The following is a 13,352-nucleotide window of genomic DNA, read 5'->3' as shown; positions in this document are numbered from 1 at the left end:
ACCATATATTCTTATTCCACGAATAATTATGTTTATAGTTTGCAGGCCAACAATACCTTTTTTCCCTCACAATTCTTACCAAAGTTGAAATAAAATTGAGAAGAATAAATCACTAAAAGTATTTTCTAAAAGATACTCTCAAGAAAAGTTTACAAGTATATTATTTGATTATAATTTGGTATGTAACGTACACTTTTCATTTGAATATTCATGTAAGAAACAAAAATATAAATCCATTCACATGTGGTTATAAACTTTTAACAGTACAGCTCCCGGTATATATATATATAACTATAAGTTCCTTGTTTATAAATTCTTAAGGCCCCAGGAAAATGAAATTGGATACATATGATTCCCGATGTAAAGGTGTTTTAAAAAAGAGAGAAAATGTAAGCCTCAATTAATAATAGGCCTACCCATATTTAATTGACCATCAGGTCCTCTCTGCTCAACTGAAAATCTAAGGAAATCATCAGGCACAGGAATATTCAACTCAGAACAAACAAGCTGAACAACTTTTCCAGTGACACCACCGAATGACATCTTGTTCAATGTCACAGCAATTGCAAATCTATTTGTAACATCACAAAACCCTGTGGAACCACCCATTCCAGAGTGACCAAACGCTATTGATGAACCATCCTTCGAACTAAACCTCTTAAATCCTAGGCCAAAACCACCACCTGGCAAAGTTAAATTCTCATAATCTCCTTTTCCCAAGAATTCGTCGATAATTTTCGGATTCCTGAAAAGCTGACCAGTAATATTGGTTCTTGGAGTACTATCCATTCTGCTACTACTTATACTACTGCTAATACTATCTCTGCTAATACCTTGGCTTTCATTGTCCTGGAAACTGTCATGGGTAGGGACTTTTTCATACGTAGGGGCGTTACTTGTAGTTAAAGCTACATCTCTCCTCCCCATACAACTGCGCTTTTTAGGGGGCTTCTCAGAAGAGAATTTGGGGATGTGGGGATGGCTTCCAAGTGGTGGCTTGGAAGCAGAAGAATGAGGTGGTGGTATCCTGCCACCATCAGCTAAGGCAGCATAGTAACGTGCAAGTGCCCGGGCAGTTAAATGTCCATTAGCAGCCGGTATGATGGCACGGCGAGCATTCAGTGTATTGAAAAGAGGAGGCAAGGTGGTTACAAGTTGAGCAATTTGCTGTGGCTGGAAGGTAGACGGAAGCTCAGGACGAGAAGTGATAGCAGAGAGCCTGCTTAAATCATCAGTATCTACAGTCAGAGCGGCAAGACGTGATTCCACCCCTGAAAATAGCAGCAATGAAGCATGGTTACTTATTACATTATTTAAGAAATCAAAATTGAACTGATGCAAAATTCAATTTCATCCCTCAGAAAGTAATTTATTCATCAAAACTTGCCTGGGGGAATCCCTACATATAGCTCTCCTTCAATATGGAGGGGGCGAACTATTGCTTCTTCAAGGATCTCCTGAAATTTCTTGCCAGATGCATGCTGTTTTATCCAAGTGAATCATCAGAACATGATAGAAATCCTAATAGTAAAGGGTTTCCACTTGCAATTGGTTTAGCCAGTTTCGGAGGAATAATAACATAAAAATGACTGCAACAATGCCGCACAATCCTATTTCATCTAAAACACACGCTGCACGTTGTCATCAAATGTTAAAGAGATATTCTATTAGCACTCCACCAAGTTTCAAGATTCAAACTTTGTTAGGCCTACTGAACCATTATTCTTATATATGGTTTTCAAAGTATCATCATTATGGATAATATTCCATCTCATTTTTTTATCAACAAAACAGTAATCCTTTTTTACCCTCAGTTATTCAGAAAGTTCAATGAAGTTGAAATTAATTAGAGGATGCATTAGAACCAAAACAAAAAGAGGAAAATTCATCTGAAAAGGCAAGCACTCATACCTCAATGATTCCACCACACAACCACCCAAATGACAAATAGTGATAGAACTGCTGCTTGCCTGGTTCTGTCTCAGGCACTGACCTAGAAATCTGATTTAAACATTCATCCCAATCAATCATTAGTAGAGGGTTTTCCCGCGTGATGTCTGCCATAGCATTGTGCAAACCAGAGATATGGTTAAGCACATGATGAACCTGAAAACGGAAGATTTAAACTATTAAAATACTAGCTTCAGAGCATCATTCAAGAGAAAATATCGGTATTTGACCTTAATTGCATCTTTCCCGTTTGATCCAAATGCAGGCCAAACATTCGCAACATTCTCTTGAAGGTTCAGTTTTCTGCAAAATAATAAGCATATACTTATTTAAGGTTTAGAAAGCTCTAGACACATACACCCACACCCACCCACACACACATATATAAATTCCTCTTGTCTGGCATTTGAACATATATCACGTGGCATGTAGAGAAATGAAATACCAACTCTTGTAACTCAGCATATAAAGAAGTTATATATATTCCTCTTTTCTGGCATTTGAACATATATCACGCATGTAGCGAAATGAAATACCAACTCTTGTAACTCAGCATATAAAAAAGTAAGTTAAATGATGTGGGGATACTTATGATATGTTAAACCACATAAATAATGTTGCAACAGATTATGAAGTCTAAATGAATGTATTAAGTAAAAGTTTTTCCTCTCATCTTCATAAAGTAAGGATGTGTTTCTTGGTTCCAAATATGCATAAAAGGTCCTTGATAGGCATGACAAGACATTCCCATTCCAAAAAACCAGCTTACCATACATATGCTCCAAACTACATAGACAACACTAACACGAAGAGTAAACATGAGAACTCATCATACGATAGGCAACACATTGTAGGGTGATCAAGTATATTGTTCCATACCAGAAAGCAAATGAAAGTTAATATGGATGACAGTATAGAATCGAAAAGGTTGGAAGACCATTTCATGGAAAATCCAAGACAGGACTGTACATAAGGAAAATCTATGTTGGGATTAACAATTCAAACAGCGTTCATTTACTAGTCAAACGCATGAAACTCAGTGCAGTCTAGCTGCTTATCCTCAATATATACCGTGTTATGGGTGAACCCTAATTACCCAAGATACAAGCATGGGAATGCAAACTCTATGGTCATAGCATATAGCATACTTAAACATACCCATTGTCAACCAGCCAATGTACCATTCCTGCTGTTATACCCTTTGTAACAGAGAACACTGGAAAAAGGGTATCAGGCTTAACTGGCCGAGGGTCATATTTGCCAAGCACTCCAGCAGCAGTGTCAATAATGACTTCTCCATCTTTGTAAGCACAGACCTGTAAATACAGTAAACAATTTCTTGAGTTCTTTGACTCTCAACATCCAAAGCAACAACAGCGACAATGATATAGACATAAATAAATGAGTAAAAATAACATCTCTTAGGTGAACAGAAATAAATGGGAAGATGGCACAATTAGCTCAACAATAATATGTACTATATCAGTAGTGGATGTCTGTGTAAAGAATATTCAACTAAATCCACACACATTGATCTCAATGTATAAATGCTGAAATAGTCTTATTCATCAGTTCGTACTATACATAAAGCGAACATTTTATTTTATAAATCAAGAATTTCTATAACAAAGTTGTTCCAAATGAAAAGAAGGCTGAAGATACATCAACTTAGAGACTTGTCCTTACATCAACCGATATAGAAAAATCAAAGTATGCAAACATGGTTTGGTGAGAGTCAATTGGACTTAAGTGTGCATAATGCCATGGCTTATTCTATCATGGGATAAGAGTCAACTTTATTTAGTAAAACAGATCAAACTTTTGATTATAGAGTCTTTCATACCAATAACATGTCAAGATTACCCAAGGTTGAAGATATCTACACTATCTATCAATTCATGAAAGAAACTTTCCATATTTTTACTTCTATCCTCAGTCTTACTAGGTAACCAAACTGGGCAAGGATCCAACATTTTGTTCTAAAAAGTACTTACTAATTATTTGATACATGATTCATGACTCTAGCAAAGAACAACTTTCAGCCATAAAGAAAGGAAACAGAAACATGTCAGACCGGACAAATGCAATCTCAATCTTTAGCAAACAACGGTATTAAAAAATAGCAGCATATACCTGGATTCCAAGTATTTTATCATTATTTGCCAGCTCAATTAAAAGTTTCCTTAGCTTGGCTTCTACATCAGAGTGCACTGGTGAATCAAAAATCCATCTGTCATTTACTGATGGTCCTCTATTGATGTACCTGTTAAGGGCACCTCAGTTCAGCTACAAATCATACTAGCAAACCGGAGAATATTAATCATTTAAGAATTTTTTACAAGACTCACCCACTCAGTACTGATTCTGCAAATGGCCTCATGATGTCCATATATACTATTTTTACATTCATGGTGGAAGAAAGCCCTGCATCCATGTTAGGTAAGTAAAATAGGTTGCAGAGAACAAATTAGCATTGCAGTGACCTAACAATGAGACAAACAGACCTCTTAGAAGATTTAGAACCCTTCCAAATATTACAATATCACCGGGAAATGCATCAACCTGAAAACATTATACACACATACACTCGCACACTAAGTAACAATTTTCAAAACAGAAGGGGAAATGAAAGGTTATAGCTGAACTCACAGGATTAAAGCGTTTCATTTCGTTTTGATCAAGTTTCATTTTCTCCTGTATAACTTTCATGTTTTTGGCTCTTTGATCGTTAAGAGACTTGACGGTTTTCTTAATAACAGAGAAATACACCAGAATTAGATAGAAGTTAGACAACCAAACACCAGAGAGTTCAATTTAAATTACATTTTCAAGAGCTCAAGGGACACTTACATAGGATTCATTTGCAGGTGTCGTTGAACGGAAAAATATAGTTGTTACCTCCATTGCCTGCTCAGGTATGTCAAGACGCAACTTAAGCCCCATTTCGGCAAAGGCAGACAGAAGAGCCACATGGTCCCCCTGACAAAAATATAATTTAGAAAGATTGACTTGAGCCACCATTTATGGTGAGAATTATTTATGTGTCTCTACTCAACAGTATAAACTTTTGAGAGATGGTCCATAGCATTAATGTACTTAAATAACTTCGCTAATATCCATATAACCATGAAAAAACACAAAAAGCCTACCTCAGCAGCTGCCAGAAACATCTTTGCAAGTGCTTGCTTAATCGTGTTTGATAGTTTTTTTGTAAGCCCAAAGTCAAGTAAAATGGGACGATGTGGAGCTTCCTTGCTCACTAGAAAATTTCCTATAAAGGTTCAAGAGAACCAAAATATTGCACGATAACATGGAATAATCAGTACAAGAAGTTCATTTAGCCTTTACTAGAGTTATAAGCCATATGAAAAAAAATTAAAAAGTATTTTAAATGTGTTCATCACAGAAACATGCACATACGTAGCAGGAGAATATATACCTGGATGAGGATCACCGTTGAAAAACCCATCAACATATATTTGGTGAGCATAGGCACGAGTAATCTCCTCAACAATCTTTTGTTTATCTACTCCAAAATACTCTAATGCCTGTAGATCGTTCAATCGAATGCCGTCCATGTACTCTAAAACAAGCACTTTCTCTGTAGACTATCATTGGCAGCAGCAAGTTCATATAAATAGGGTAAATTACACAAGAAAATAAAATGATAGAAGATTATAAAGGGAACACATTTCAGTTTGAACACCCAGAAATAAAAATAGCACCAATTGAAATCATTACTATTAGAAGATGCATGAATATGATGAAAACACTTGCTGGAAATTTGCACCAGAAGCAATTTAAAAGGGAAGCCTGGTGCATAAGCATCTCAAATTAAGGTGGATCCAGGGAAGGACTGCAACTGTAATGTACGCAACCTAATTTGATAAATGCATCAATGGCTTATTCCACGCCTTGAAACCTTGACCTTGAGGTCACACAGAGACAACTCAACCGTTGCTCCAAGGCTCTCATGGAGACAGAAAAAAAGGTTTAGTTACTTCCATGGGGAACTTCATATGAAATATCCAAAATCTGTAAATCTGTATTTCCAGGTCTGAAGCTCAATTATTAATGGCAATATGTAACCATGTTAATGCATTCAAGCTTTAAGAAGATATCATATGAAAAGAATTACTTGTTTAGTTACTTTTTAACCATTTGCATCACCCCCATTACATATAGATACTTCAATTTATAAAGGAAAGATACCTGAATTACAGCAGGGATCAAAACATCCACCCGGTTGGCACTCCTATTTCCATCATATTGGTTTCTGCAACCAAGATTTTTAGCCACTGTTCTGGTGTTTTCTGCAACAACACAAATGTCAGCTGGAAATGAACCAAAGGAAATAGTGTAGAGTGTTATCATAACATACAAACCAAAAACAAACAAGGGAAGAAATTTTAATGGAGGCTGCAATTATGGCTGGTTTATATATTTGAATATGCTACTCGTTTTTCAAAGTATTCATCAAATGGTTGCAGGGACATGTATACATAAAACTAATGTAATTATGGTCCAATTAGTACAAGTAATAAATAGAAAATGTTAAACTACGCGCTTAAGACTCCTCCTCAACTTTGATTATACATGTTGATCTAGAAATTGTGAAAATACAGTCCATTCTGTTGGCATCAGTAAGTGTATTGGTAATGATAGCAGCAACATTACAATATGGTGACTAGTGATAGTGTAGCCTTTAAATCTGTACTCAAGCACATGTAAATTAGCTTCTGGCATTTCATCCTCTCATGAAATACTGGATTTCAGGCATTGATTGCCTCACTCGATTGTTAAGTATGTGGAAATTCCCACCGTTGCCCAACAGCAACTAGAGAAAATTCTCACTATTCCAATGTTTAACTTGATCTTGCTGCCACATCTTTCCTCTTGTTCCAAAAATCAAGTTTCCACTTCCACCACAGGAAACACAATGACTAAAGGGTTGGCACTTGGTTCTCATCGTACGAGAAATCATGCCCAATCTATAGCACAATGATCCTTTGTCATATAATGTTGATTATCTCTCTATAAGTTCCTTGTCCACTAGCAGCCTTTAGCTCTCTGAAATCTCAATTCTCAATTCTCAAGAACATGACAAATTAACACACTGCAGTGACCAAGGATGAGATGCCTGGATATGTTACGTGGTGGTAGTGGTGTTGACATTATCATGGGCAAGGAAGGAAGAAAAGGGAGAAAGGAGATTCTAATATTCTTTTTTTTTTTCGTTTCCCACAGTATCCCCAAACCCGGCAAGCAAAGGACTAATCCATCGCGGATTGGAGCTCCATTTAAAGGTTTGCCGATGGCCAATGGGTTGCTGCATGCACAAGACGGGATTCGAACCCTCGAACTTAAGCGGACTAGTGAGCTAACCACTAGACCAACCCAACTTGGTTAGGAGATTCTAATATTTAATTGATATTATTTGTAACAATGTGATTCAAAATATCGATCCCAATGACTCTATTCCTATTTATAAATATAAGTAGGTCAGGTACTATAGCCATCATCCTCCAATAAGCCCAAGCCCATTAATACAATAAAACTCTTACCCTATTTGAAAATAAAGAATAAAAAATTACTTAAGAAGACTACAGCTATCATTGGCTCCTCCATTATACTGCTCTTTATCCCCCAAAATATTATTATTTTCATCAAAGTTCTAAAATATTCTAGAACATTCCATTGATAATCTAATACCCCCACCCCAGTTTTAAGATAAAGCCTACTGCGCTTTGAACTCCTTTTTATGATAAAGCCCACTGAAACTTATGCTCGTTACAATGTGCATCCCTACATTATACATAAAATATGGTTGACAGATAACTCAGGGATGAGCATTGCTGGAAAAGTGACTCAGCATAGCAGCAGGACAGTCACTATCCTGGAGAGCTTGATTTGAATATTGGATGACCACAATGACACGTCATTGAAATGATGCTTAACAGAAATTACTCAGCAAGCAATTCACGCACCAAGAACAAAACCTTGTCCAATAAGAATGCAGTAAAGTAATTTTCAAGCACAAATTTATATCCAGCAAGTCAAAGTTTAGAAAAGTTCTTAACATACCAGCTTCATGATTAAAGTCAAGTTCTTTAGGTGCTTCTTTGCACCATTCATCAATCATAGGATTAAAGTTGTACTGTGGCTCAGCCCATGCTATCCAGTCGACAATTGACTTTGCATTTTTCAAATCCTGAAAAGAAATGGCAGGTCCAGCAATCATTTGAAAGCCTCTATGTGACATTTTACATCTATACGCTAAAGCATAAAAGGAAACCTCCAATATGACTCTCTTTACTCCATCATGTTGAACTTTAACAACCACTTCCTGACCACTGAGCAGGGTTGCACGGTGGACTTGCGCTATCTGCATAAAATGAATGACTTAGATTAGACAAGACTATCACACTCACAGAGAATTGTTCATCAACAATCATTATATATTAGATTATATAATAATCCTTTACTAACAAAATCTCATTCGGCTTACCGATGCTGTTGCCAATGGTTCATTGACAAAATTAGCAAATAGCTCATCCATTGATTTCCCCAACTCTTTCTGTATTGTGCCATAGACCTTACAAATATAATTATAAACTATGAGAAGTCTATTAGAGATAACGACTCAAGGGGGGGGAAAAAAGATTAAGTACCATTTTAGATTAGAAGATGACAACCCTTAATCTCTCGTTAATGGATTGTGAGGTCCAGGCTGACAGTTAATTTTCATGGGGGGAAATGTGAATTTCATTGTTTAAGAGTCCTAAAAAGTGAACTTGTATAGCAAGAGAATTGATAAATAAATATTGTTTTGAACACCTTAATGGACGGAAATGGTTTCCAACACCCCAAAGTATAAGGGAAGTTTTTTTTTCTCCTAAAGCTTCTTTTTAATGATTAGTTCATAACAAAATAACTTTTTGAAAAGATAAATCTTATAGAAACCTCTTCCAATGGGCGAGGAGGAAGAGAGTCCTGTAACTGCTTCAAAAGGCGTATATAAGCTGCAGGAAGAACATCTGCTCGTGTTGACATATATTGGCCAAGTTTCACCCACAAGCCTTCCATCTCTATTATCAAACTTAAAACTCGCTTAGCATTACGCTCATGAGCCTTCTCCCACAAAACAGATTGTTTAGATTTGCTTGTCCATTTCTCTCGCTGTTGTACGGACTGCATAGACGAAAAAGAACAATTAATTAAGTTACATATACTTATTTATTTATATTTATATATATAAAATACAGTCTGAGTAATGAAAGAAAGTTCACCTTATAATCTAGGTATATTACTAAGGCCATTGTAAATACTCTAACACGTCTCTTGTATATGCTTCCCCACCCCATTCTCGCAGCTGGGCTTGAACATGAACTCAAAAGTTAATTTTAAGTCCAAAAACACAAAATACTGGTGGAAAAATATCATAAAATAAGCACTTCCAAAAGCAGGAATTTAGAGAGCAAGATAATAACACAAATTAGAAAAGCAATGCGAAATCCCGAACGAAGAATGAGTGGAAAAAGAGTTACAGTTTAATTTATGGCATTATTACAAGCCTATGGTTATACAGGTATATGTTTTAGACATAGGAAGGGGGGAAGTGGGGAACAGGCCCTAATTAATTTCAGGACAGCATTGTACAGTACAGTCAGAGTAATTAGGCAATGATTAGAAGTAAGGAAAGAATCAATAGGCACAAATAGATGGAGGGAAAGCTAGTTAGACAGTTAAGAGCTGTCGAGGGAGAGCTGGAGGGCTCTCAAAATAAAACTCCCTATTCTGAAACATTGACACGGTATGGCATATGAAGTACTACAAGTTGATTATTGAGGAAAGAATTCAAGAAAAGTACAAGAGGAGCATGTAAAGTTGTGCAACACTGGTTACCAGTAATCATACCGAAAAAGAACATTGCTGAATTTAGATTATCTCAGTATAAACATATACACATAACTCTAGCAGAAAAGTCCACATGTAACAGTAAATCCCAAAATATTGAATTCCCACCAAACAGCCTACAATATGGCAATACAAATTTAACATAATTAAAATCTCAAGAGACAAGATCCCAGCAATCACGTGCATTCGAAGCATATGCTGAATGATCTTATTTTTGCAACACCAAAGCAGGATGAACCAACACCAACAAAACATAAGCATAATATGTTCTCAAGTTAGAGGTTGATGAGATTAATTTACACTGTTTTTCTTTAAAAGGATTGGAAAGAAAATGAAACATCAAAAAGGGAAAATGGTCATAGTAAAAAAAAGGTAAACACAGCTACTGCGATGACTAAAACATATATAATGCCACAAGTGACAAGTTAACAGAACAGTGAAGCAGAGCAGTGCAAACTCATTCTCGCAGTTCCACATTCTCTGAACAATGAAGTCCATGAAACCCCATAAAAAGGCCATATTAATTGTAGGTAGTAACATAACTTCTTAAACGGTAGCTAACTAAACTTCGCCGAATCATAATCCACATGTAGCAACAGCAGGAGCAATATAAATAGCAAACAGTAATCACAGTTGATTTTTCCAGCTACTGCCCTTAGTATAAAAATGTACAAATTTCCATTAAACACTCAACACCTCTATTGAACAATTAACTCCAAGGCTGTTCTTGTTACAAGACGATCATTTCCCAAACCCAAAATCTCAGCTTCCATCATAAAATTTTATAACCACCTTCAGCAACAAGCAATTTATAACCTCGCACCACAAATTACAGAAACATCTTGTGAAAGTGAAAATAAAATGATGATGCCAAATATACATTAATCTCTGAAATACAAGGTAACACCGACACTTTACGCGTGAATTATGTAAAACTATAATGAGTAACGCAGCCGTTCGAATTGAAGATCATAATTCCCATCAAATTGAGTATAAAAACAAAAACTCCAATTCAAAGAGGGAAAAAAAATGAGTCCATAGGACGAAATCATTAGCAGCTACCATGAATCGTAGAAAATCTCACCAGTGAACACGGAAACGCGAAGAAATAGTGTAAGGAGAGAGACTTGACAGATTATGGCTGGGGAAGGGAAGAAACCAGAGAAGAGGGACCTGAAGCTGAGAAAAGGTAACTGCTTGAACGAGAAGTGGTACGAAAAGGAAAAAGCAACAGAAATTCACTTTTTAATTTTGATATTAGATTTATAGTAGTATTTTTTAATAATGTGTAAAATACTATGTTTTTTTTTTTTCAGAGGAAGATTACAAATTTGATTATGTGATTTGTGAAGGTTTTTTTTTTATTTTTAAAACATAAAAGTTGACTCTTCGATTTGAAAACTTTAATCTTTTAAAATTTTTAAAATACAAAATTGATCTCTCGATTTTTGAACTTTTATTTTTTAAAATTTTTAAAATATAAAAATATCCTTCGATTTATAAATTTTTACAAAATCGACCTTTTAATTTGTGAACTTCTAAAATTTAAATTCAACTCTTCTTAAATTAGATTATTAGCTTTTTTTCTTCCCAATTCGATGTCTCTGATTTATATTTTAGAATTAAAAAAAAAATTGACTCCACATTAATTAGAAACACACAAATTTTCTATAACTACAAACAATATCTTCAAAAAATTCATATATAAAAAAATGAGCCATAAAAATTACATATTAATTAAATACATAAATTTATATTTTACTAAATAAAATAAGGGAGAAATATATATATATATATATATATATATATATATATATATGTCTCTCATGTAATTTTGATAATAAATGTAATCGATAATAAATAAATAATAAATATTTTTTGTTTTTGTTTTATTTATTTTATTTTTTATTTGTTTCTTAAAATAAATATAATTATTTTATTTTTAACACAGTTTTTCTATAGTGTAAATATTGTTATTAATTTAAAATTGTTTGTTAATTGAAAATTAAGTTAAAATTATTATTTTTTATTCTTATCAGTTATTTGAAAATAAATATTGTGATGAATAATTTTATAGATGTTGAACATTTAGATTGTAATTTGATTATTTTTATTGTTATTTAAATTATATTTTGTACATTCATTTAAACGATGGAAAAAAATTCAAAAATTCTTTTTAATTTTCTAGTTCTTGATGCGATTTATGTATTTTTTAAAATTGATAAAATCATTGCTTGTGAATGTAATTTACTTGTTTGTTGGTATAACTAAATACTTGAGTAAATTTTTATTTTTTTTAGATATGTTTAGATGAAAAAAATAATAGATAATATTATAAAAGGATATTTTTATAATTTTATCCTTATATATTATAAAATATATTATAAAAATAATATTGAAATATAATAAAGTGATATTTTCTTTTTATTTTCCATCCAATGATGGAGGAAAAAAAATATTTAGTGGGTCTCGTCTCTCGTCCACTTTTTTATATGATCCATTTTTTCCCTTTTAATTTTCACTTCAACCAAATAATAGAAAGTAGCTACTTTTTTTTCTAATTTTTTTCTTTCTGTTTTCTTCTTTCTATTTTCTCTTCAAACTAATTAACAAACTAACACACCTAAAGAAGTTTAACCTGCACATCAAATATCACATCTTTAAAACTGTTATTCAATTATTTATTTTCTTAAAATTATATAAATATAAACATTGGATTGAATTATATTTAGAGTAAAGTATCGTTTTTGTCCCCAACGTTTGGGGTAAATTTTAAAGTTGTTCTTAACGTTTCAATCGTCCTATTTAAGTCCTTAATGTTTCAAAACTGACTCAATGTTGTCCTGTCGTTAGGGATCCGTTAACAGAATTGACGGCGGGATAAAATTGAGACGATTTTCAAACGTTAGGGACTTAAATAGGATGAAAACGTTAGGGACAAAAATGATATATAGAAATAAATTTTAATTTTATCCTTCAATAATATCAATTTTTTACTAGACATAGTATTTAATTATTTTTTAATCACATCTAAGTAAATTACACTTAATCATATTACTTTCATTTTAAATAAATTAATTTTTTTATAATTTTACTCTTAAAGATTTTTAGTTATCATGAAATATTTGTAGAATGACTAATATATAAACTTTTAGAAAAAAATTAATATATATAAAATAAAATATAAATTATACTTTTTGTCTCTAATGTATCAAAATTCTTTAAAATTATAAAAAATTATTTTAAATGAAAGAAATGTGATTAAGTGTAATTTATTTAGATGTAATTAAAAAAATAATTGAATACTATGTACAGTAAACAAAATTAATATTATTGAAAAATAAAATAAAATAAAATTTATTTTTATGTATCGTTTTTGTCCCTGATGTTTTCGTCCTATTTAAGTCCTTAATGTTTCAAAATCGTCTCAATTTTGTCCCGCCGTTAATTCTATTAACGGATCCCTAACGGAGGATAATATTGAG

The 13,352-nt window shown here is 33.4% G+C and overlaps 1 protein-coding gene across 2 annotated transcripts; it reads right to left on the bottom strand.

Annotated features, from left to right (window-relative positions):
* Positions 1 to 213: 213 nt before the first annotated feature.
* LOC112755594 (uncharacterized) lies at positions 214 to 11,448 on the bottom strand. Of its 2 annotated transcripts, none has more exons than XM_025803782.3 (19): positions 10,952 to 11,448; positions 9,240 to 9,322; positions 8,914 to 9,141; positions 8,459 to 8,545; positions 8,246 to 8,335; positions 8,035 to 8,161; positions 6,163 to 6,263; positions 5,390 to 5,558; positions 5,100 to 5,221; positions 4,801 to 4,929; positions 4,600 to 4,698; positions 4,455 to 4,512; positions 4,299 to 4,374; positions 4,084 to 4,213; positions 3,109 to 3,266; positions 2,181 to 2,253; positions 1,912 to 2,106; positions 1,388 to 1,481; positions 214 to 1,271 (listed from the first exon to the last, which is right to left on the bottom strand). In XM_025803782.3, exons 2-19 carry the CDS (start codon positions 9,312 to 9,314, stop codon positions 397 to 399), a joined length of 2,886 nt encoding a protein of 961 aa, XP_025659567.1. In that variant the 5' UTR covers positions 9,315 to 9,322; positions 10,952 to 11,448; the 3' UTR covers positions 214 to 396. The 2 variants fall into 2 exon arrangements, with proteins under 2 accessions (XP_025659567.1, XP_025659568.1); XM_025803783.3 differs by having other exon boundaries at positions 9,240 to 9,327; positions 10,952 to 11,101.
* Positions 11,449 to 13,352: the final 1,904 nt, after the last annotated feature.

The sequence above is a fragment of the Arachis hypogaea genome, chromosome 6 (assembly GCF_003086295.3).
Source record: "Arachis hypogaea cultivar Tifrunner chromosome 6, arahy.Tifrunner.gnm2.J5K5, whole genome shotgun sequence".
Taxonomy (NCBI): Eukaryota; Viridiplantae; Streptophyta; class Magnoliopsida; order Fabales; family Fabaceae; genus Arachis; species Arachis hypogaea.
The sequence above is the reverse complement of the archived record's forward strand: the minus strand, read 5'-3'. Positions and strand labels throughout refer to the sequence as shown.

What these genes read in the sequence shown, in the direction of transcription:
- LOC112755594 (XM_025803782.3), bottom strand. Translation starts at nt 9,314, where the DNA reads ATGGGGTGGGGAAGCATATACAAGAGACGTGTTAGAGTATTTACAATG. An exon ending in AACCATTGGCAACAGCATCG is followed by an intron (nt 8,336 to 8,458) that starts GTAAGCCGAATG and finishes CATTTTATGCAG; the next exon opens with ATAGCGCAAGTCCACCGTGC. An exon ending in TGTTTCTGGCAGCTGCTGAG is followed by an intron (nt 4,930 to 5,099) that starts GTAGGCTTTTTG and finishes TATTTTTGTCAG; the next exon opens with GGGGACCATGTGGCTCTTCT.